Source organism: Pipistrellus kuhlii, unplaced genomic scaffold (genome assembly GCF_014108245.1).
Source record: "Pipistrellus kuhlii isolate mPipKuh1 unplaced genomic scaffold, mPipKuh1.p scaffold_m20_p_4, whole genome shotgun sequence".
Classification (NCBI taxonomy): domain Eukaryota; kingdom Metazoa; phylum Chordata; class Mammalia; order Chiroptera; family Vespertilionidae; genus Pipistrellus; species Pipistrellus kuhlii.
Window position 1 is genome coordinate 83834359 of NW_023425540.1, and position 25091 is coordinate 83859449.

General features: G+C 51.4%; 2 protein-coding genes across 5 annotated transcripts in view; one reads left to right on the plus strand and one right to left on the minus strand.

Moving 5' to 3' along the window:
* Nucleotides 1-412: 412 nt before the first annotated feature.
* On the plus strand, nt 413-14168 carry DEXI (Dexi homolog). The gene is made up of 2 exons (XM_036411127.2): nt 413-1337; nt 13501-14168. The coding sequence occupies exon 1, from the start codon at nt 886-888 to the stop codon at nt 1171-1173; it is 288 nt and encodes a 95-aa protein (XP_036267020.1). The 5' UTR covers nt 413-885; the 3' UTR covers nt 1174-1337; nt 13501-14168.
* Nucleotides 14169-17529: 3361 nt separating this feature from the next.
* The window catches only part of CIITA (class II major histocompatibility complex transactivator), a 49005-nt gene continuing 41443 nt past the window's right edge, over nt 17530-25091 (minus strand). For 3 of the 4 annotated variants that reach the window (XM_036410367.2, XM_036410369.2, XM_036410368.2), the window contains exons 16-20: nt 22843-22929; nt 20073-20156; nt 19809-19892; nt 18748-18844; nt 17530-18209 (exon numbers count right to left, since the gene is read on the minus strand). In XM_036410367.2, coding sequence (XP_036266260.1) covers nt 18769-18844; nt 19809-19892; nt 20073-20156; nt 22843-22929 — 331 coding nt within the window. In that variant the 3' untranslated portion in view covers nt 17530-18209; nt 18748-18768. Of the gene's footprint in view, nt 18234-18747; nt 18845-19808; nt 19893-20072; nt 20157-22842; nt 22930-25091 lie in introns of all 4 variants that reach the window. The other variant, XM_045571287.1, reaches the window with a different exon arrangement.

The window sequence follows — 25091 nt, forward strand, 5'->3', positions numbered from 1 at the left end:
GGCCTTTGAGAAAGTTCAAGATTTTCACTATTTAAAAGTCCACCACCCCTCCCCTACCCCGCCTCCTTTTTCATCTGGTAAACTGAGTCACAGAAAGACGTGGCGTCATATTCAAGTCCAGCAGGGTGCAGAGAGAGCTCGCGGTTTCCTTCAGCTTTCGTCGCCTCTAAGTTTGAATTGTGTCGGGTTTCTTTCCAGTCCCCCTACTCCGAGAGGCGTTTAAAGAAGCGAATTGGATTTGAGGTGCAGGCGGAGTCCAGAACCAGGAAAGCAACTCAGAGGCCAGCGCCGCCCCCAGGCACTAGGCTGACAAGTACCCGCCCCCAGACAGCTTGGGCCAATGAGCGCGTTCGGGGGGCGGCCGGCCAATGAGTGCGGACAGGGGGCGGCCGGCCAATGAGCACGGGTTCTCTCAGGAGGCGGAGCTCGGAACGGGACCAGCAGGGCGACGCGGCGGCTGCAGCCATGGGCGCCGAGCCGGAGGAGGCACAAATGGGGCTCGAGGAACTGCCGGGCCGACCTGGAGAGGCTGCCTCCGGGACTGGCCCTCGACGCTGAGCCGCGGTGGGCTCCTGGCCGGCTTTGAGAGGGTCCGTGGTTGCGAGGAGGGCTCATCGGAGGAGCCAGATAGCCACCGGACACTCGGAGGGGGGACCCGCCTGGCCGCGGAGCGAATCGAGAGGGCTGTGTGGGCACCTCTGGGGGTCCGGGGATCCCTCCACGCACGTTTCGGAGGCACGTTTCACCGCCGGAAACCAGCGCCGCCTCGGTCGAGCCGCAGGGCGTCCCTGAATGGCTGAGCTGCCCCCTCGCCGGCCGCCCGGGCGCCACAGCGGCTGAGCTCGCCGGGATCTCCGGGCCGCTGCCGCCCTCGCCGTCCCCTGCATGCCCAGTGCCCGGGTCGCGGCCCACCTGGACGTGCTGGGCCCCCTGAGCCCCTACGTGCCCCCGCCGCTGCTGCCCTCTATGTTCTACGTGGGCCTCTTCTTCGTCAACGTGCTGATCCTGTACTACGCCTTCCTCATGGAGTACATCGTCCTCAACGTGGGCCTCGTCTTCCTGCCCGAGGACATGGACCAGGCGCTCGTGGACCTCGGCGTGCTCTCCGACCCGGGCTTGGGCCTCTACGATGCCGACTCAGAACTCGACGTCTTCGATGGTTACTTGGAGTAGGCCTCGCTCCTCCCCGCTTACCTCCCCCCACCTCAACCCGCAACCTTCCGCCGGGACCAGCCGCCCACAACATGCCGCCGCTGCTGCTGCTGCTGGTTGAGGGCACCGTTTGGCCGGGGACGGGACCTCTAGGACGAGGTCCTCTCCGGCCTCCTCCGAGGCTTGTAAGTGCCCTCTGTGCGGGATGAGGACGGATCGGGGACCTGGGGAGGAAGGGGGAGGCCTCCCCAAGCCGGACACACACCCCTCCCCCAGGCTCCTGATTCATTCCTCCATCCACCGTCTCCTCCAGGTCTTTTGGGATGCCAGGAATGGCTGGACTCCTTAGGCCCTTGGTTGGGGGTTGGAAGATTTCCCCTAAGGAAGGTGACAGCTGTTGAAGAGGGAAAGGAGGCAGGGCCAAAGAAGTGTTTGGGTTAGCCATGCTGCCAATTGCCACAGCTTATGGGGAAAAAAACCTTTGCACCCAAATCCATTGGAGGCAGAGCTGTCAGCTCCTCCCCCTATCCTCAGTCTAGCTTGAAGATGACCTTGATTTTTTTATTTTTTTTTTGGCGGGGGGGGGGGGGGGGGGGGGAGAGAGGGCGTGTAGGAATTCTCACTAGTCCTGGAAGGATAAAGAGCTGGAGTGTCCCAAAAGATAGGAATCCAGGCACTGGTCACCTTTGTCTTGTGGCCTCTTGGAGCCTGAGAGCAAGGACTTCTGGCTGGGGTTTTAAGAGGAGAAACCTCCTTTAGCAAAGAACCTTATATTTTTGGCCTTGGGTTTGCTGCTGACTTGGAGTCAGGTTTCAGGGTGAAACTGCAAGGGCTGCCAGTTTCACAAGCTGCCTTCATGGGGGGGAGGGAGGAGGGAGAGACTGGGGACAGGGACAGGATGGGGAAGGAGTGGCGACTTTGCCTGTGTGTTTGCAAGATCTCAGGGGGCTATTGGGCATGCAGAAGAAACCACAGGATCATTGCACTAAGGTGTTCAAGTCCTGCCTCGGGGCTGCAACCAGGTATCTGTGTCCAGCCCCACATGCTTGCTGGTGGGAGAGAAATGAAAATCCAGAAAGGAGAAAATCTTGGCCAAAGTAATACATCAAGGAAGAGAGGCAGATAAATAAAAAGAAAAGACACAAACAAAACCACACACACACAAAAGGAAGATAGGCAGCTGGACTAGATGGGAGAGACAGGCAGACTGTTGGGTGTGCTGAGGGTTCACAGGGCACGTGGGGACTCCTTGGCTGGAGCCCCTCAGCTGGCCAGTGCTGAGTGTCACAGGGCACAGGGTCTGAGTGGCAAAGGAAGAGGCATACTGAGACATTGGGCAAGGGCTTTTGGAAAACACACTAATGCCACTCACTCCAAGCTGGCTGGATTAACACCTCTGCTCTGTGGTCTTCCTAAGATAAGATACCTTAGTCAGGTGACTTAGGGTGGGGCAGAATCTACTGCCAATAATGGGGGGAGGGAAAGCAGGAGTTCTCTGAGGGGCTAAGAGTGAATTTTTTTTGAAGAAAGCTTTTTTTTGAGCTACTCTCTGTCACTACCCAGTCTGCCTGCCTTCCTTCCATCCTTCCATCCGTTCTTTTATTGAACAAACTGAGTATCTACTGTGCCTGGTGGATGAACACGATGAACAAGACAGACTTAGCCCCAGCCCTCATGTCGCTTGGTAAGAAGGACAAGCAGGTTCCCAAACAAGATAATCAGATTTTTTTTAGCGCTATGAAGGCAGGTAAGTACTTGAGCATCCGCATTGTGTTCACAGCTGTTTCCTCAGCACTTAGAATAGCACCTAGCATTTAGTAGGTGCCCAATAAATGTCTATCGAGTCAGTGACACAGAATAGAGATGGGCTGCTTCAGATGGAGGTCACAGAAGGCCCTCTGAGCTCTAAATTGATAGGAGCCAGACATGAAGACCTGGAGAAGAGCTATCCGGGCAGAGAAACTGCCAATGCCAAGGCTGTTGGGCGGAGAGAGTTGGTTGTTCCAACAGCTAAAAGGAGGCTGTTGTGGCAGGAGAGGTCAGTGGGGTGGGCGGTAGCCAGACTGTGTGGGACTTGCAAGCCACAGCCATGAGCAATGGGAAGCTACCAGTAGGGATGACACAATTCCACTTCACATTCTGCAAAGGTGGCTTAGGCCAGTGGTCAGCAAACTCATTAGTCAACAGAGCCAAATGTCAACAGTACAACGATTGAAATTTCTTTTGAGAGCCAAATTTTTTAAACTTAAACTTCTAATGCCACTTCTTCAAAATACACTCGCCCAGGCCGTGTTATTTTGTGGAAGAGCCACACTCAAGGGGCCAAAGAGCCGCAATGTGGCTCACAAGCCACAGTTTGCTGACCATGTGTTTAGGCTCTTGTGAGCAAAATGAATTATAGGGGCAAGTGTGGAAACCGGATAGCCAGTTAGAAGCTGTTCAGTTGCTTGGGCCAGAGGTGACCAAGGCAAGGATAAGGCAAGGTTAGTAAAGATGGAGAAACACAAATAGACCAACACCACCTTTGAAAGGTAGAACTATGGAACCCATTCAAAGCCTATACTGAGTATTGATCATCTATACTGGTTCCACACCCTTTGTGTATTCACCGATAGAGTCATTCAGCACATGTTAACCCTGCCTCTTCTGCGAGGCTCCAGGATCCCAAGATGCATCCCTGCCTCCAAGCCAAGTGCTTGACTTTCAGACAGTGTAATTTGGAGAACACTGTCTTATTTTATCTCTTCAGCACATCAACAGAAACACTTCCCCTTGCAAATGAAAACATTGGCATACTCTGAACCAAAAACCAAAGCCCAAATGCTTTGACATACTTTTTAGCTAACCCTGTTTGAGCAAAAACACAGGAAGTGTGTCTCAAGGACACCCTTGCAAAGCTTTCAAAGTGACAGCTGGGCCCGGGAAATAGGGAGGCCAGGGGCAGTGGGAAATACCTATGCCTGGAGAAATGGTGGAAGTCACACACATTATTCCTCCTTCTCCACTCCCAAATCCAAACCAAGGTAGTCTTGGCCCCAAGGACTGGGGAAGCCCAGACCTGGGTGGGTGAGGGGTGGCTAGAAGAAGGAAAAGCCTTTGGGGAAGATAAAGATGATCTGACAGCACCCCATCTCCAGGCTCCTTTCCGTAAGCAGAGGAACACCAGTGGTCAAGTCTTACTCTTCTCACTCATTCTCACTGGATTCATTCTCATGAAACAATGTCTACGGGTGAGGGGCATACCAAGCAGAGGGGGGAATGGGTGGATCTCCAGATGAAAAGATTCACCCACTTTTGCTCCCTCTTTCTTCTCTTTGTGAGTACCTGCATAATTCAGGTCCTCAAACATTTGTGGAGAGCTTATTAAGGAGGCGGCTGTATTATGTCAAACACCCCAGATTCAGATGCCCTGGGCTCAAATCCAAACCCTCTTTGTGACTGGGCATGCTACATACCTCCTTGCATGTCAGGTTCCTCTCCTGCAAAGCAGAGATAATGAAAATTGACTTCCTTGTGAAGATTAAATGAGATATATGTTAAGCTCTTAAATCTTCCTTTGATATATTAAAAGTAAACACTATCATATAATGTAGAGTGTGTATACTCAGGTCCTTGAATATATAAACCTGCACTTATACCCACTGGTAATACAGATTCCCTGATGAGCAGTGGCGGACTGGCTAGCTGAGCGATGGACAGGTCCAGGATTAGACTACAGGGATAGACTTCTTACTCCGCCTTCTAGGTCTGAGACCCTCAAGAGTCCTTGCCCATTGTGCTGTGCCCTCCAATGGCCACCAGATCTGGAGCCTGGAGAGCCACAGCTCTGTGGTTTTCCTGGAATGTTCATCATTGTCCAGGAGCAGGGGGAATAGGGAGTCAGTCCCAGGAGAAAGGGCCACAGTGGCTGGCCTGGGAGCTGAGGAGAGTCCTAGCGTCCTCGCAGTTCTGGTGTGGAGGCAGCTCAGCTGGACTTATTTGTCCTGATTCTTGATGAAAGCTCACAGTGCTGCAGCCCTCTCGGCACACGGGAAAGGCTGAGGGAAAGGAGCCTCTCTGCACTGGGAATAGACTTGAGAATGCAGCTGCCAGTCACGTGCCTGGCGGAACTCAGATTTGGAGCTGAGGGTAATCAGACCCAGCGGTCAGCTTATTACAGGGTTTCTCAGCTTCAGTGTCCCAACTGGGTGCTGCAACTACTCTTTCCTGATCTACCTGCCCTGCTTCCTCATGCCAATCTGTGGCCTGTGCCATCAGCAAAAGACACAGGCAGCTGGCATACCACTGCTCTGCTCAGAAAGCCAAACATTTTGGGGGGCATGGGCATGATAGCGTCATGTCCTAGGAGATCCCCCAGACAGCTGGAGGAGCTCCAGGCAGGGGTCTGGTCTGACAGGAAACTAGGTGGGAAGTTGTGACTGTTACCCAGACAAGAGAGGCAATGATGATGAGGGAAGGCACGTGTATCCGTAGGCCTGCTGACTCTCCAACTCTGTCCTGACACGATGCTTATCTGGAAGGGTGCTGTTCACAGGATGCTTGGTTTTGTTTTGTTTTTTATAATTCTCACCCAAAGATATTTTTCCATTGATTTTTAGAGAGTGTGGAAGGGAGAGGGAGAGACAAACACCGATGTGAGAGAGGCACATCGATTGATTGCCTCCTGCCCGCCCCTGACTGACCAGGGCCAGAGGCCTGCAACCAAGGTGCATACCCTTGGCCAGAATTGAACCTGGGACTCCTTAGTCAACAGGCTGATGTTCTGTCTGCTGAGCCAAACCGGCTAGGGCAAGATACATTGGTTTTGGCTGAACCTTTGGACCTAGAAAACTCCCAGTATCTGTTTCAAGATAGCTGAGATGTCAGAGGTCCTGCTCCCTTGACTCTGTGTTACACAAACTAGATTTCGTCCAAGGAACACTCTCACAGGCCTTGTGTCTGCTCTGTTGAACTAAGAAATTTAAGGGCTCCTCTTGACCACTCATTTTCCTAGTTAATCTGCTGACTCCCCCACCCCACCAAGGGAGGTTAGTTTGCTTTTGGGGAACCAAGATCACAATAAAAGAGATAGGCATCATTATCCCCATCACAGAAATGAAGAAACAGAGGTCCAGAAAGGAAATAAGGGCTAGGGGAACAAAGCTGAGTACGAGCTGAGCCTCTCTACCCAGTGCTGTGGGGGTGAGGGGTGCAGGGCCTCCAGGGAGGGCTCTGACTTCTGACCCTTATCCTTATAGCACTTCTCTGGACTCTGCCAGACCTGCCTATGTACTCATTCCTTTTTGAGTGTTTTCTTTTAAATAAAACTTTTTAGATTTACAATTATATAAAAGTCATAGGAAGAGTACAAAGAATTTCCATATCCTCCACCCAAATTCACCAATTGTACCCATTAACGTTTTGCAACATTTGCTCATGCACTCTCTAGGTGAGTGTACCTGTATATGCGTATAATTATTTTTCTGAAAATAGATTGCAAATGTTATCTTTCAGTGTGAATTTTCTGAAAATAAGGACACTTATAGAACCACAGTACAATGGTCAACATCAGCTAATTTAACATTGATACAGTCCTAGGACCAATCTAATTTATGCCTTTATTCAAATTTCATCAATTGACCCAATAGTGTTTTTTCACAATAAAAAGATTGGGAGTGGGGGCAATTGAGGCCCAGGATCCAATCCCAGATCAGCCCTTTGCATTAATTGTGTCTCTTGTGCCTTCTTCAGTCTGGGACATCTCCTCAGGCTCTCTCTCATGACATTGACATCTGAGAAAAATACCAGTCTGGTATTTTGTAGAATGTCTCATTTTGGGTCCAATGCTTTTCTTGAGATTAGATTCAGATGATGAATTGTTGGCAGGAATACAACAGAGAAGTGAGAGTGTGTTTTTCTGATTGCAGCATATGAGAAGACATGTAACACTGGTGAGGGGAACCTTGGTCACTTGGCCAAGCTGGTGTCTGCCAGTTCTTTCCACTATAAAGTTACTATTTCTCCCTTTATAATTTGTAGTTTGTGATTAAGTCTACTAGTTTTAGTGCTTCGTTTTTAAAAAGTATTTCCATAAGAATTTTTAAAGAAGAAAGTTTATATCACTGAAAAGAGAAAACCAGCATCTCTTGGCATGGATAAAAACAGGAAGTGCCAAAGTCATTAACTTCTGTCCCAGATAGTAAGGCCAGCTAAAGGTGCAGGATCTCTGGCCTGCTCTTTGTTAAAGAGGCAGGTTTGCAACAGTCAGGTGATAAGATACTCCAGCTCCAGAGTGGAACTTTCTCCTCAGAGTAATCAAGGGCCGATCTAGAACCAAAGTGAACCGCTCACTCACCTCATGTGCCCGTGTTACTTAAGGCCATCTCCATGTGCCCCCTAAAACTGTGGCTTAGAGGCTTTGCAGTTGGATTGGGGTTTAAATCCCAGCTCCACCAACACCTTGGACAAGTGATTCACTTCCTCGGGCCTCAGTTTCCTTCCCTGTGAACTGGAGATGATGACAGCATCTGCTGCAGGGCTTGTGCACAGTAGATGAGATGGGGAAGGAAGGACTCATAGTCAGTTCTTAATAAATGATGCTGTCAGTGTTGATGGTGTGGCACACCCAGAGGGGGCTTGGCCCAGGAAGCTTTCCCCTTTTCTCGGCTCTATTACTCTTGGGGGCCAGTTACCAAGGAGGGTACGTCAGTATGGGCAACCTTTGAAGCAGCCCAAGGATGATGATAACTGATACCCTTCAAGCCCTCATCTTGGAGTGGCCAGGAGCTAATTCCAGTCCCTTACCTCCAGAAGGGATAGGAATCCCGGAATTCCTTCCTGGCATGGACTTGGTGGTGGGGTGGTAAAAATAACCACCCCTCCCACATCCGTAGCTTCCCCAGAGCATCACTCGTGAAGCAGGCAGGGCAGGGCTCATTAACTCATTCTGCAGGAAGGACACTGGGGCTTAGGAAGGTTCAGTGACTCACCCCAGATGCCAAGCCATCAGGTGGCTAAGGGGAGCCTCCCAGCCACACTTCCGGTGCTCCCCAGTGAGGTCGCCTGTCAGGCGTCCCTGGAGGCAGGAAGTACACTGAAGCAGAGTGCCATCTGCCTCTCAGCGCTCTGCCACCTCTATGGCACCTACTACTTCTCCCTTGGGACCAGAGAAGCCAGGCCCAGGCTTGCCTTTGCAGGTCAGGGGTATCTAGCTAGAATTCATAGTTTCATTTCCATTATGTTTACTTTTAGCATCGCCTCATGTTTATGACAAATGATACCAATTTTTATTCATGATAATGGCATAAAGATTCCTTTTAAGCTTCTGTAGTTAAGAAAAGAGGTGCGCTGCGCTGGCTGGTTTGGCTCAGCGGATGGAGCATCAGCCCGGCTTCGATTCCTGCCAATTCCTACCTTGGTTGCAGGTTCCCCAGCCCTGGTCAGGGTCCGTGCAGGAGGCAACCAGTGTGTCTCTTTCACATCAATGTTTCTGTCTTTCCTTCTCCCTCCCACTCTTTCTAAAAATCAATGGAAAAATATCCTCGGGTGAGGATTAACCAAAGAAAAGAGGTATATTGATTGAAAATATTAAATAAAAAGCAGTCCGGGTGGTTCTTGGGTTGGGCAGACACCGCCCTACAGAAGGCCTCACGGAATCTTGGACACTGGCCAAAAGGAAACACGTTGTGGACAAAGAATCTTCACAAGCCCCATGGCTGGTGAGCATCAATAGCTGACATATGAGCCAGAGTCCACATTTGAAAAGCTGACTTCCATCGGAGACATGAGCCAGGCAGCCAGGTAGCTGCTTCTTTCCCGTCCCCTTCTGGCCACACACTTCCCAATTAGACAAGGCGGAGGCCCTCCCGCTGCACAGCTCGTCCCAGAGACCGCAGCGGAGACACTGGGAAAATCACACTTGGATGACCTCTTTGTGACACCATCACTTTGATTGGTTGGTTGATACATGGACAAAGAGTAATGAATAGCTCTAGCAGGTTTGGCTCAGTGCATAGAGTGTTGGCCTGCAGATTAAAATGTCCCGAGTTCGATTCCGGTCAAGGGCACATGCCTGGGTTGTGGGCTTGATCCCCAGTAGGGGATATGCAGGAGGCAGCCAATCAATGATTCTCTTTCATCATGGATGTTTCTATCTCTCCCTCTTCCTCTCTGAAATCAATAAAAAATTTTAAAAAGCAACGAGTAATGGGTTTCCAACAGGCAAGGTCTTTGGAGGAGGAGGAGAGGAGCTGCTTTCAGAAGGCCCCAGCGTTGAGGAGGCCCCTCCTGGTGGTTTCTAGCTGGGAACAGGTGGAGACAAGGAGAGGAACCAGCACACATCTGGCCTCCCGTGTGTTGGGTAGGGATCCCACCCACCCGAATTCATGTGATCCTCACTACAAACAGCCCAAAGAGGTAGGCACTAAGAGGAAATAGGCTTAGAGAAATTTGCCTGAGGCCACACAGCTAAAAAGGGAAACCAGAATTACCCGGTAGGGAGAACTACAAAAAAGAATCCCCTTTCAGTATGTCCAGAGATCTTCCACCAGCACCCTTAAGACACACAGGCCATTTACTTACTTACTAAGCCCTATCCTCAAGCTGGGATATTGGTGCTTAAAATGGATTAAGTGCCCAACTATCATTCTAATGAAAAGCGAGTCAGCCATTCACTCCCTCTGTCTTCCTCGGGAGTGGCCTGGAATGAGGTTATAGTTACAGAAAGAAAGAAAAACAGCCAATGGCTAATGAATTGTCTCATATTCTAATGATGTTAGCCATTGCTTGGATTCTCTAAGCCAGTGTTTCCCAACCTTCTCTCATGATGAGAATCACCTGGTGGAGTTGTTAAAACACAGATTCCCGGATCCCAACTAAGAAGTGCTAAACTAGAATTTTTGGGAACATATAGGTAAAATTGTATACTTAACTAGTGCTCTAAGACAGATTTTATATACAGAGCACTAAGTTAGGTATGCAATTTTACCTATATGTTCTCAAAAATTCTAGTTTAGCACTTCTTAGTTGGGATCCGGGAATCTGTGTTTTAACAACTCCACCAGGTGATTCTCATCATGAGAGAAGGTTGGGAAACACTGCTCTAAGCTGCAGCCTGGGATGGTTTTCAGCTGCAGTTTGGGTTTTTTAAATCCTCAATTGAGGATATTTTTTCCATTGGTTTTCAGAGAGAAAGGGAGGGATGGAGGAGAAGAGAGACATGGATTAGTTGCTTTTGCATGCACCCTGATGGTGGAGGGAGGGCAGGGAGCAAACCTGAAACTCAGGTACATGTCCTTGACCAGACCCTTCAGTGTATGGGCTGACACTCTGACCACTGAGCAACACTGGCCAGGGCTCAGCTAGGGCTTCTGATGCCTTGGAGTAGGGGTGTCGAACTCAATCAGAGAAGGGGCCAAAATCTAAAATCCAGCCTAAATCGCGGGCCGAATGGTTTACTGAACAGTCATAAACTGTCATTGTGATGGAAACACAGCGGAGTGCAGTGATGACAGCGCGGTGCGGGCCACATTGCAAGGCCTGGCGGGACGGATTTGGCCTGCGGGCCTTGTGTTTGACACAAGGCTTGGAGGAAAGAGATGGACCAAAGATGCTGAGAGGAATTAAGACTTTGAGGTCATACCAAGGAGGTTCAAATCCTGGCTCTACTGTATGGCCTTGCACAATTTCCTTAGCCTCTCTGAGCCCCATCTGAAATTCAGGAATGATGGACCTCCTAAGGCTATTTTGAGGAATAAGTTAAGACACGAGTCAAAGCAGATAGTACAAGGTGAGTGTAAAGCACTTGATCAAGGTCAGCTGTGCTCATTCTGAGTTTTGCTGTAAGACCAGACTTGCGAGTCAGAGGAGCAGGGGATTGGTCTTTAAGAGCTACAGTGGTGGCCCAGATGAGAGGTCCCAGGACATCCCAGCCATGGATACAGAGGCCTGAGACAATGTCTCTGTGCTTGACTTGCTGTGTGACTTAGGGCAGGTCACCACCCTCTCTGGGCCCCTTCATTCTCTGTGGACTGAGCGGAACTAACTTGGATCAGTATCTCCCAAACCTCACATGACACCTTCAACACTTTGTCCCGTTGCCTGAACTACTATTTATGTAGTTGTTTTCTTTAAACTGGCTCCCTACATTTTTAAAGTGAAATTAATGTGCTGGGTAAAGAGGAACTTGATATTACTATCAGAAATGGAAAATTGGCATCACTTGCCATAAATAGAAAGTGACCCTATAGATAAACACCATGGAAACGGAAGAGCTAGTGAGTTCCTGCCCAGCCAGCTCCTGCAAGGCCCTATATTAGCCCAGGAGAGAGGTGCTCCAGCCTGCCTGACAGGCTCTGGGACTGGACAGCTTGTGGTCACAAGGACCGGGAAAGGAGTGAGTCTGTTCCATGGGGTTCTGTGTTCTCTTAACACCCCATCCCAAGTCTGAAATGGGCTCAAGCATGATCCCCTGCCTTGGAGGTGGCCGCAGTGAGCCCAGTAAGGGAATCTGAAGGAAGAGTCCTGCTCCAGGTTCATGGGCACTAGGTTCTCAGGAGCACCCCCATAGGAACCCAGAGGTTACTTAGAAGAGGGAGGGCAAAAGGAGGTGGACTCCTGGCAGGCTGGTGAGGGCAGGGGGGCCCTGCTAACACCTCTCTACAGGGCCAAGAGCTCTGATGCTGATGCTCTGGCTGTGGCCCCGGTTCCCCTTCCCACCTGTCAGGTCTAGTGGGGAGGTGGGCTGGGGCCCGAGGACTCAAAGACTTACCAGTGTCATCAGTGTAAGCAGGGAAGGTCTCCGAGCCGTGGAAGGATGTGTCCCCAGCCGGCCTCTAGGGGGTGAATCTGGCAGAGAACACAAGAAATTTGAACAGGTTGGCCCCTGCTACCCTCTCCAGCCTTTGTCTCCCCATGGGCCTGCCTTCTACCCCTCCCCCACCCCAGGCCAAACTACAGGGGTTCCAAGACCTGCTGTGCTCTGTCACCCGCCCTCCACCTGGCATGCCTTCTGTGCACAGCCTTTCCCGTGATCCCCCGTGCAGCCTCCTGTTGTCGGGTATATGACCTTGGTCTGAAATGGTTCACTATATTGTGTCTAAGGCAGGAGCTGCACTCCTCATGGGGTCCCTGGCACCCAGCTCAGGACCTGGCACCCGGGTGGTACAGGTTTGGTAGTCTTTGAGGTCTGTGGGTCAAAGCCCTGGAGAGGTGGGCATCCTTACACCCTCTCTCAGTGTCTCTACCTGTGAAGTGGAATCGTCAGCTATCTAACTCCTGGGGTTGTTAGGAGGGTGGAGTGAAGTCACCTGTGTAAGGCTCCATCGCAGGTGTGCTCTCCTGTGAGCAGACAGGGGTGAAGATTCAAGTGCAAGTCCTCTGTTTGGGAGGGATCCTAGCACTTGCTGGCGGCCTCCACCTGCAGGAGATGCTTGGTTCTCAGTGGAAGCAGTTCTGCCCCCTTGGGCGGTCTTTGGAAATGGAGCGAGGGCACATTTTTGTTGTTACTGTACCTGGGGATGCTGCTGGCAGTTAGCGGCCAGAGATGCTTCTGACATCCTGCGATGCCCAGAACCGCCCTCCAACATTGGAGAATCATCTGTCCCAAATGTCAACAGTGCCCTGAATAACAAGACATGTTGGTATTTAACCAAGTTTTATATGATGCTGAATGATGTTTGCAGAAGGAACAGTCTGAACTGGCAGAGATGAGCCTCAGAACTGGGGTGGAGGATGGGCACGGGAGTATGACACTGCAGACACACTGGCGCCAGCCGGACAGAGAGAAGGGCAAGGGAAGTGGGGACCTTCGAGGGGCCTGGCAGTGGGGGTGATGCTGTGTCCTGGGGGAAAGAGCTAAGTGGGGCTGCTGAGTGCCTTGGCCCTGGCCAGCCTTCCTGTAGGCTGTGAAGCATTTATGGGCAAGGTGGGAGGTGCTGCCAAGCCCTGCCCACTACCCAGAGCTTGCTCAGCTGCCCTGGAGCTCAGGTCAGCTGGCAGACTCTTGGGCTGCCCTCTTTCAGGGACCAGGATTCCCTCCCTCCTTCCCAGTAACGGACAGTCTTCCTCCTCCACGTAAAATTGCACTGGTTCTTCAGCCCAGGGTCCTTAGAAATCAGGCAAATTCATTAAAAGTTTTAAATAAGTTACCGGAAAACACTCCCAGCCCAGTTCCCTCCCTGCTTCCACAAGCCTGGTGTACCAGGGCTGACCTCTGGGGCTTCTGATAGTTCCCTGAGAGCGAGGACTAGAAGGCAGACTTCCCCGGCCCGCCAGGAACCCCTGAGGCCTGGTGGATGGGTCCAGAGCCCCATCGAACGGGTGGCAGTTGGTGCTTCCATGTTGGTAATACCCTTTTTTCTCTCTTGTTAGGCCTGCTCCCTTCAAAAGTTCTGTGCCAACAGAGAGGTTCCCGTCCAGACCCAGGACCGTGGGATGGAGAGGTGGAGACTGAGTGCCGAGGCCGGGAAGGCATCTGTCCCCCTCCCCAAAGGGAGAAGGCGGGCATGTTCGGAGACCTCTCCCTCCTGCAGCACTGCACACACGGCCTTGCCTTGGCTTTCGGCCTTCCACATCGCGATGGATGTTTACAGGAACCCAGCCAGAGTATGCCTCCCTGCTCTTTATCCCCGACTGCACCTGCTGCCCACACTTAACTTTCAAGAGGACACTTCAAACCGCGGACACACACACACAGAAGCGACAGGCAACTCTGGCTGATGCCCGTGGAGCCCTGAGCCCAACTAGGTTTGGCCCAGGTTGATCTCAGCGGCAGCGACTGTTTCAGGGAATGACTCCGAAGGAGAAGAGACAGGAACAGTGTCGGGGCTGAGGGCATGGCTTTGACTTATTCATTTGAAGTTGCTTCTTCATCAAGTTGCCAAAACTGATCCATCACGCCTGGTGGGGCCATGTTGCTTCTCTGGCCAGAATTATTTTTAGAAAATGTGAGTGGTTTGAATACTGGACTTCGATAAACCTGTAAAAGCAATACTTAGGAGGCTGACTTCTTTCAATTAAAAAAATGTATGCAACATCAATCCTTGCAGACCTGCCTTTCGTTTGTTTTTTCTTTGAGATTTGGGAAAGGAATTCATAAGCAGAAAACCTCATATTTGACAAAGGGCAAGAGAGTTCGGGCCTCCCAAGTTGGAGATCCAGCCAGGTGTGGCATCTGCCCAAACTGGGCTGGCGTGGGAGGCCCAGACCAGCCCCCTCCCTGCTTCCACAGCCTGTCATACCAGGGCTGACCTTTGGGGTGTGTTGGCACAGGCCTGGTTGCCAAGCTGGAAATTGGGCCCAAATCCCCAAGCATCAGAGGTGTGGTATTCGCTGGGCACACAGTGAAGAAAAGGGAGAGAGAAAGGAGTGAAATGGCGCCCACTTGCCTCCAGATTCATGAAAACAAGTAACATCATTCTCTCCAGTTGGCAGAGCACCTGCTGCTTTTCAAAGCACCTTCACCTGTGACCCCCGTTAAACCAGTTACAGTTGATAGCTCCCTCTTACAGGGGAGCAGACTGAGGTGTGGGGGGCAAAGGGTCCGGCCTTGCCGCGCGCCTGTCTCCAGAGTCCCCCAGTCCCCTCAGCCCCAGAGTCACGTGGGACTGGCCCGAAGCCAGGAGAAAAGACAGCTGCAGCACCACTTATCTTCATGTGATTCTAAGAAAGGCGTGCTAAGGAACGTGCACAGAAGACTTGGGAACGCCCAGGGTGAGCGTGAGAAAGAAGACATCGGGAGAGGCCTGGAGGGAAATGAGGGTTTTAGATGCAAGCCCTTGAGGCCTGACCATTGTGGCTCAGTGGTTGAGCATCAACCTATGAACCAGGCGGTCACAGTTCGATTCCCAGTCAGGGCACACAATGATTCTCATTCATGTTTCCATCTCTCCCTTTCCCTAACTCTCTAAAACTGATAAAAATATTTAAAAAAAATGCATGCACTTGAAATCCACTAAACATGAGATTGTGCCATCAACATATAGCATGAGTTCAGACAGCACGTGCCCAGGTTTCTGTGAGCACCACCTCCCCTCCGACAGGTGGGGCTTGAGGAGCACTCCAGCACACTGTGCCCGTGGCCACCGAGAGACCCTCCAGAGAAGTCAGAAGGCAGTCTTGCATCTTGACTGCCCCCTTTGCAAGGGTGTGGCCTTAGGCAAGTATGTCTCCTGTGAAAGTCCCACTTCCTAAGCTGGTTTTGCATTAACAAAGGTGTCCCTCTGGGCTGAGATAGCTCCACGCCAGGACTCACTGCCTGGCAAGCAGACTGGGTTGCAACCTCTATTTATCCCCATGTCCAACTATACCTGGCAGCCCTGCCCAGAGACTTTTACAATTTTACTAAAATGCAAGACTTACCGGAGCATCTTATTCACCACTGTGTACTCGGTACATATTGGTAGAATGAATAAAGCAAAGTTGTGGCGAGGCTTATTGGTTCATGCCACGAATGTTTATCGAGCACTTACTATGTGCTGGCACTTTGCTGGGGGCAGAGGGCACAGCAATGAACAAAGCAGACAAATTGCCTGCCCTCCTGGAGCTCACATCCTAGGATAAGAGCAGATAGCACAACAAGTAAGTGGGGGAAAGATAAACTGGTGATGAGGTTGGAGAGTGTGTGAGTGGAGGGTGGAGGTGGGGGACGGGTGTGTGTGTGCCTGCTTAGTGGAGTGATCTGGCACACCTTCCTAGGGAGCTGTCCTTCAAACCTAGTCCTGAGGATGAGATGAAGCTGCCATGTGAGCAACTAGAAATAACATTCCAGGCAAAGGCTGGAGTGAAACACATCCATACGTAACAAGGAGAACAAACATGGATTGCACTGCATGCCAAGCTCTCGCTTTCAATGTGCTAGCTCACTGACTCTCCCATAACCACAAAATGAAGACAGTACTGTGAGAATTTTACACGTGGGGAAACTGAGGCACAGTAGTAATCTGTACAGGTGGTGAGCTGGGCATTGAGTCCAAGCGGTCTACCTCTAGAATCCGTGCTGCTGATCCCAGTGATGGTCCCTCCTGGTTAGGAAGGCGCCTGACACAGAATGAGAATCAATTCTAATATTTATGGAGCACTTGGTATGTCCCTCCCACTGTGCTAAGTGCTTTACATGTATCAACTCATTTAATAAAGGGTAGCTGTCATTTAAAATTATTACTACGAATAATTACAGCCTCTGACCTCATTTTGTTAGCTGAGCAGTACAGTAGTGCCCTCCCTGTCTGGCCAAGGGTGTGGGGTACTGGCTCGGTGCTCACCCCTGTGTCTGCACCAATGGAAGTGTCTTGTGAACACCACAAAGTCCATAAATTCAGGGAAACCCGAGGGGCAGTGCTGAGCTATTTAAAGCCCAAACCCAGGTCAGGACACCTGATGCCCTCTGCAGCTTCGCCAAGGCGGAAGGCACCTGTCTCTCTGCAAGGATTGAAGGAGTGCCAACCAGGCAGCTGGGTCTCAACCCCTTGCCTCCCACACCCCCCACATCCCACTCCCCAGACTCCTAGTTGCTGGGCAGAGATGGTTTTGGGCTCGGGTGTCAGGGCTGTGCACTAGAGCAGAACAGACAGCTCCCACTACTGCCAGAGCCAAATCACCCCAAACCAGGCTTCTGACCGAGCAGGCCATGCCCCAGTGACAACAACGACAGGCGAGCTGGCAGCTCTCTGGGTAAAAAGCAAAGCTGCCAAGGCCCTTCCGAGCTTGCCTTGGCCGAAGCGGAATCCAGCTGGGCTGGGAATGGCTCCCAGGATGCAGGGGGGTCAAAGGGCAGAGGGAAGCACCCCCTCTGCGAGGCTCACGGTGCTGCTCCCCTAATAATGAATTTTCCACTGAATCTTAGGACGCCACACAGAAAATCTTTTCTGAAGAGACAGGACTTGAGCCAAGGCAGACTCAGGGAGGTGTGTGGGGTGCTTGTGTGTGTGTGTGTGTGTGTGTGTGCACCTGTGCACAATGTGGGAGGGGAAGAGAGTGACAGCCCTATCAGACTGCACAGAGAATGTGACAGAAGAGATGCAGTGTGACTGCTAAGGCTGGGTTATAAAAAGGATTCAACTTCTCTCTCCTCTCTTTCTCTCTTTCCCCCTGACCCTCTTCCTTTTCGGGTGACCACCCTACAACCCAGCCACCTCACTATGAGGAGACCCAAACTAGCCCCCATGGAGAGGGTCCCCCTTAGAGGAACCCAGGTCCCCAGCCACCAGCCAGCACCGAGTGAACGACCCTCCAGAAGACCCCTGCTGACACTGAGTGGGGCAGAGATGAGCCCTGCCCAGCGACAGGCGTGGGAGCAGAATGAGTGTGTGCTGTTTTCAGCCAGTACATTCCGGGGCAGTTTGTGATGCATTAGATCCGTAGGCACACCAACAGGGGAATCATGCGATAAACTCAAAACACTGAGCCTGAATGAGTTGTTTATAATGTAGTGAAGAGACACAAACGAAGGCAAAAAGGCAGGTCTGGCTCCAGTGGCCCCTGCCCCTCCATTAGTGTGCCATCCATAGTTTCTAGCTGAGGTCCAGTGCATCTGGCCTGGGCTGGCCTGGGCCTTGGCCAACAAGTGTTGTGCAAACGGTGAGTCTACAGACAGAGAGCGGCTGCCTCAGAGTCTGTCGCAGTTTGGATCCGGCTCCCCTCTGGTGCCCTCCAAGTGCCAAGCGTGTCCGGCTAGGTCAGCAGCCCGGAGCAGAGCTTTCTCCCCGGCCTGGCGGGGACGTGCGGAGGCGGAGCTGTGCTGCCTCAGTTCCTCTCTCTGGCCTGGCTACGACTTCTGGAGTGTCCCCTAGAAAACGTGCCAGGGCTCCTGGGTGGATGGCAGCTGCCACCAGGCACCCATCTGCTGTCTGCCAGGGCTGCAGCGGCTGTGTAGGGCTGGCATCAACCTGGGCCCCGAAGGAAGCCTGGAGGTGGGCCTGGGTCTGTCCAGGTGGCAGGTCATGGGTCCTTTCCGTAGCCGGCAGGGTTGGATCCTGGGACCCTGAGGCTCTTAGGATATGACCCGAGAAGAGCCGTGTCCACAGATAACCGGTTCAAGGTCCAGCGTGGCCCGTGTCCTCGGAGAAGGGTCCGTGGGAGGTCTGGAGAAGGGGTGGGTCAGGAAGCTTTAGGACACACGGAGGGAGTGTTGTTGAAATTGGGGAGGGAAGGGATGGTGGGAAGGGAGGACGAGACGGAGGGTATGGAGGGGAACCTCACAGGTCCGAGGAGCAGGGAGGTGGGAGGACAGTCACCTGCCAAGAGAGGCAGGAAATGCACGGAGCAAGTTCCGATCAGGACAATCCCCGAGACGTGGGGCCGCCAACAGGCTGACACAGCAGCACACAGGGCCTGGGAGTCCCCAAAGGAACATCTTCCCAGGGCTAACGCTGTGGGGTGTGGACGGCCCCAGTCTCTGAGCCTGACCACTGGGAGGGTCCTCAGGGCTCAAGCTACAAAGCCTTTAGGACGCCTCCACCGAGCCCAGCGCAGAGACGGGGAGGCCCTAGATGGTGTATGGTCCAGGGGCGGTCGCCCACATCCCACCTGCTGTCCTGTCCACCCTTTATGGGTTCTGCCTTCCCAGGTGCTGACCCCAGGGGCCCGGTGGTGTTCCCCTCACAAACCCTCCCCAGTTACCTTGTCCCAGGCACAGTGGGGTCATCGCAGGCTGATCCGGGAGTCCAGCTGCTGCAGGTGTTCCTGGACACCAAAAGGGATGGTGGGTGTCCACATCCTGCAACGGGGCATGGGACACAGAGGCCAGGTTAGAGGAGAAAGTGTGACCTGGAGCCCCCAACACAGCTGCTCCCAAATCTCTCCTCTCATCAGTCTGGCACTTTGGGGACTTCCCAGTTGGCAAAACCAGATTGGGGGTATGGGGGCAGCAGAGGCCCAGGAACCCCAAAGCCCCTCTCTGGTTCTGACACTGACTGGCTGTATGACCTCAAAATCATTGGTTAAACTCTGTGCCTTATTCTTCTCAGCTGTAAAATGAGTCTACACTGAGTGGCCAGATTATTATGATCTCTGAACGCATAATAATCTGGCCACTCAGTGTATATCCTATGTAATAAAAGGCTAATTTGCAAATTATTCCCTCGACCAGGAGTTTGACCAGCAGGCAGGCCAGCCAACCGCCCATGTCCCCTCCACCTGGCCAGGCTGACCAGACCCTACCCATGCAAGAATTCATGCACCAGGCTATATAAATTGAGTAGCCAGATTATTATGCATTTAGAGATCATAATAATCTAACCATGTAGTGTATATGATACACCTTATCCCTCTTAGAAGATATGTGTGCTTATGTACATGAACGTGCTTTGAACATATATAAAGTACTAGTATTGGACATTAGACATCATGGTGACATAATAAAAAGTTTGAGCCATATGAAATTGCCAATTTTGTAGGTGAACATGGTTTATACAGGCAATTTTGTATTATTCAACCCAACACATTAAGCATTTTCATTTACCCAATAGAGTTCTAGCTGCTGTATCAGTCTTGACTAATTTAAGCCTCCCCAAACTGCTTGGGGGCAAATGTTATCACCACCGCCCTTTTGCAGATGAAGAAGCTGAGGCCAGAGGGGTGTAGTAGGGTCCTGCTTGCCCAAGGCCACCCGTTGGTGGCAGGCAGAGCAGGATCTGCGCTCAGGACTCACGGGACCACCCAGCGGGGCCACTTAGACTTACGCCAGTGTCTCCACATCAGGGCACTTCCTCAGGCTGGCCGCCAGTTGCTGGGCCCCGACGGCTGTGAACTTGTTGTACTGGACACTGGGGAGAGAAACCCGTCCTGGGGCCTGGCTCTCAGGACCATCCCACCCGAGCCCAGGGCCACCACCACACTCTCGACAACCAGACCGCAGCCCAGTCCTCTCAGTGATGCCAGAGGGAGCCCCGTCTCCGCAGGCCCCCGCAGCAGCGGCCGCCCACTGCCCAGGTTCCCATACTCACTCCAGCACCCGCAGGGACACCATGTCCGGAAGCACGTGAGCCAGGCTCTTGGCTCCCACGTCACAGATGCAGTTATTGTACAAGCTGCCAGAAACAGAAGACGGACCAGGCTGGGTGCAGGAGTTCAGGGCCTAGGGGGATCCACATCCAGCTGGGATTACTGCCCCACTTTACAGGGGGCAAACTGAGGCCCAGAGAGATGAGGCCACTTCTCCACGCTCATACAGTGAGTCCGGGAAGCAGCAGGACTGAGAAGTGGTAGCTTCCGTGCTGAGACTTCAGGAGTTCAAATCCCAACTCTGCCACCTGCTGCTGCCTATGTGACCTTTGGCAAATTAACTCCCCTGTGGCTCAGTTTGCTCCTCCATAATATAGGCATGATAGAGTCATTGTGAGGAGGAGTAAATGAGTTAATGCTGCTAAAACACAGAACAGGCCCTAGCCGGTTTGGCTTACTGGATAGAATATCAGCCTGGGGACTGAAGGGTCCCAGGTTCGATTCTGGTCAAGGGCATGTACCTTGGTTGCGGGCACATCCCCAGTAAGGGGGTGTGCGAGAGGCAGCTGATCGATGCTTCTCTCTCATCGATGTTTCTAGCTCTCTGGCCCTCTCGCTTCCTCTCTGTATTTTGTAAAATAGAAATATTATTTTAAAAAAAGAACAGCATGTGGAATGAACTAAGTGTTAACTGTGGTTATTTCACCTCCCGGGATGGTTAGTGAGGGTTAAATGAGTCACTATAGAAGGTATGACCAGCACTGAGGATCCAGGGGCGAGAAAAGCCCAGGCGCTGGGCTGGCTCGGGTTTCTGTGGTGTATTCACCGTCACCATCTGCAGTGTTGAAAATAGCACGACGGATGTCACTGATGCTGACTTAAGCTGAACACTCATCCCTGAGCATCCTTTCCACAAGCCAGCTACTGCTGTGGTTCTAATCTCAAGGCCATGACTTTGCCATGACAGCTACACTGCAGGGCTGCACGTAAAAGCAGCAGGTCTACACTGCAGCAAAGTGGATTCAGGCTGAACTCCAGCATCCCCTGATGTCATGATTTGGCTGCTGCCAGGACAGGCGCCAGGCAAGGGGCTCTGCAATCTGCGTCTGGGGTAGGTCTTAGAACCCAGGAGGCCCATATTTCATTCATGCCAAGAAGCACCTGTTCACATATTTGAATATTACTGAGATCAGGGTCTAATCATCAGTGGGGTGTCATAATCTGCAGTGTTTTGTCCTCTGAAAGGTGTCCCACGGCAAATAGCATCTTCGATTCCATGACATGAGGTTTCTTTCAGCAGCAGTCGCATCAGGTGTCACCTCCATAGGCCCCATCTGCTTCTTCATTTACAAACCCCCGCCTCACCTACAAGAGTTTCTTTGCATGATCTCCACTTACCTCTCTCCCCTTACCCCTCTGTCCCTCATTCACTGTATCCAACCATAGTGGCCCTCCTGGCGCTCCAAGACCCAACCTCTTTCCTACCTCAGGGCCTTTGGATCTGCCACTCCCTCTTCTTGGAATGCTTTTCTCCTAAAGCAGCTCGTGGAAGGGGAATGGTCACCTCCTCACAGGTTCCCTGTCCTCTCTGGTGAATTCATTACTCCCTGTTGCAATGCCTGGGCCTCAGTCAGTTTCCTTCCTAGCATAAATCACTACTTTATTTTAAAATATCTTATTTGTGCATATGCTTACTTGCTTATGTAAGAAACATGAAAGCAAGAACCACATCTCCTTTGCTCGTAGTTGTATCTCTAGGTTCTAGCATAGGCTGGCCCATGGTTGATGTTAGAGAATATTAGATGCCCTGCACAACTCTATAGGGTGCCAGTCACAAAGGCTAGGAGTTGTACAGGACAAAATCTATACAGCTGAACCCAGAGGTCCTGAATGGAAGGATAAAGAATGGATACATCGATAATTCGACCAACCAGATGCCATCTCCCCTGGGAATTTGATTCTGGCTGCCCTTGGCATGGGATGAGGATTGGGGAAAGAGAGGGAAGTTCCTCCCAGCCTGGGGAGGGAGGAGAGCTGGCAATGCTGAGCTGAATGACTGGGGCTCTGGAGCAAGCTCTCAGTTCCCTCACCAGGGTCCAGGCTGGAAGAAATCAAGAGCAAGAGGTGCTGTGCCAAAGTCCACCAGAAGGTGGCAGTATAGGCACTGACTGGTGTATGAGTGACAAGAGCCAGCCAAGGCTGAGGGTGGACAGCCTTCTAGAAATCAACACTCCTCTTGCCCCTGTGGCTCAGTGGTTGAGTGTGTACCCATGAACCAGGAGGTCACAGTTCGATTCCTGATCAGGTCACGTTCCTGGGTTTCGGGCTTGATCCCTAGTAGGAGTCATGCAGGAGGCAGCTGATCAAGGATTCTCTCTCATCACTGATGTTTCTATCTCTCTCTCCCTCTCTCTCTGAAATAAAAATAAAAATAAAAAGACTCTAGAAAAAGCTTAGTCCTCCATCTCCTGGGAGAAGAGAACCAATATTTACTGTGCCCCAGGGCCCAGCATTGCACCAAGGGCTTTCCATAGGGCATTGGGATGGTACCCATTTTCCAGATGAAGAAACAGAGGCAATGACCAACCAGAGGTTTGTGTTCATATTGATTTTAGATGAGTTCCACCCCCCCACCCCCAAGTTGTGCAACTCTGGCACAGCAGAACAGCCTGTAGTGACTGCCTCCAGGGTCCCAATGTGGGACTATGCAGCTGGTACAAAGGGGGCTCTCTGCCCTCCCCCCGCCCGCCAGCTCAGCAGGACCCCACTCACCTCAGCCTGAGGAGGGATGCAGCCAGTGAGGGCAGGGCCTTGGCGAGCTTGCAGGCGCCCACGTCAGTGATGCTGTTCTGGGACAAGCTGCAGGGAAACAGCAAGAAGGCCAACCTTGTACACCCTTCCCCCTACCTGCCTTCCCTGGGACAGACTGAGGAACTCTCGCTTCTGCACAGGGTGGCCCAGAGCAGCTAAGACAGGACAAGGACCTTAAGGAGAGCTGTGGGTAATCAACTGTGGATGGCACAGTGGGAGACTGGTGGTGACTGTTAATAAATAAAAGGACACTGTTAGGCCCTGCTGCTGAGTGGGATGATGGAGGGTGAGGATGCACAAGAGAGAGTGCTTTCCCGCCCATACCTGTTTTATGATTTTACTAGTAGCCCTGCGCACGAATCTGTGCACCAGTGGCTCGCCAGTAGCTCACTGCTGCCCTCCTGTAGCTGCCCCTCCACCCCCCATAGCTTGCTGCCCTGACCCCTCCTGTAGCTCTCCACCGCCTGCTTGTAGCTGGCTACCCCACCCTCCTGCTGATTCATGATTCGGTCGTTACTCTGTTGGTTGTTATGCTTCACAGTGTAATGACCATTGGCATATTACATCTTTATTATATAGCATAGCATCCCCTTTGAATGGCTTTTTTTTTTAAGTATACCTTTATTGATTTCAGAAAGGAAAGAAGAGGTAGAGAAAGACAGAAACATCACTGATGAAAGAGAACCATTTAATCGGCTGCCTCCTGCAGGCCCCTCACTGGAGATCAAGACAGCAACCCAGGCCCTGGCCAGAATCGAACCCGGGCCCCTTCAATCCACAGGCCTACACTCTGTTCACTGAACCAAACCAGCTGGGACCCCTTGGGATGACTTTTCAGCTCTGTACCTAAGTAAGTGTTCATGTTATTTGTCTGATGGTTGTGGGCTCCACCAGGCAAGGGGCCTGCTCTGTTCTTTGTTCATTCCTGCATTCCTGCATTCCTGCTGTGCTTAGAGTAATGCCAAGCACATAGTAGGTGCTCAATGAACAGTTAAGTAGGGCAGTGAAATGAAGGAAAGAGAGGGAAAGGGAAGGAGAAAGAAGGAAGGAAGGAGAAAAAGAGGAAGGAAGGACTAAAAGGGAAATCTGGCTTACTCACAGTGTTACCTAGAACACTATAAATTACTTGAGAAGCCTCAGTGTCGTACAATCAAGGAAATGCCTTAAGCGAATTCTGGTGAATTCTGTGGCCATCCTAATCATGGCTGTGAAGTGGGGTGTGGATAAATTTTGATCATATGTTCAGTAAAAAGAAAAAGATCATATTGATCTTCTTGCATCATATCCATCTCCTACTTCCCAAAGCACAGAATAGCTTTTGTTGTTAATCACCTGAGGTTATTTTTTCCATTGATTCTTAGGGAGAGTGGAAGAGAAAGGGAAAAACACAGAGACACATCAATTGGTTTCCTCCTGCAAGAGCCTTGACCAGGGACCCGGCCAGGGAGGAGCCTGCAACCAAGGTACGTACCCTTGACTGGAACTGAACCCAGAACTATTTTGACTAGGGCCCAGAATAGTTTTATATATATACTATTTTGATAATGTTTTTACTGATAAATCCTAATCTATCTTTCCTATTTCACCTCCTGGGTAATTTTCTGTCACTAAACACTGTTTACTTTTATTACTATACTAGAAGCCCGATGCACAAAGATTCATGTCTGAATGGCCTTCCTTTCCCTGGCTGTCAGCACCACCTTTCTATTCCATCCCGGAAGCCACCTCTTTCCACTCTGGCCCCGACTTCCCACTCTGCCCAGAGGCCCTGAGAGACAAGGGGGGAGGGGGGAGGGGGGGGCGGAATGCCTGTGTCGTCATGGCAATGACGCAAGCAGTCCCACCTGCCCCAGGTTGCTTGGCACCTGTGTATGCAAATTAACCACCATCTTTGTTTGGTTAATTTGCATATCACTCCTCATTGGCTGGTGGGCGTAGCAGAGGTATGGTCAATTTATAGGTTTGTCAATTATTAGGTAAGATACTTTATAATTATGGCTTTATCTGTTTGCCTGTTTATTGTGTTGTCCTCTAGAAGATTCCTGAGGTCAGGGATGTTGCTTGTTTTGTTTAAAGCTGGATCTCTAGGGCCTAGAATGGAGCCTGCACACATTAAGTGCTCCTTAAGTATTTGTTGATTAAATTAAGAAGTGATTGGGTGCATGAAGATTTCATAAAGGAATGAATGAGTGAAAGGACGAATGAAGGAA

Bases quoted from the DNA above. Each gene is read 5' to 3' on its own strand.
- DEXI (XM_036411127.2), top strand. From the start codon at position 886: ATGCCCAGTGCCCGGGTCGCGGCCCACCTGGACGTGCTGGGCCCCCTG.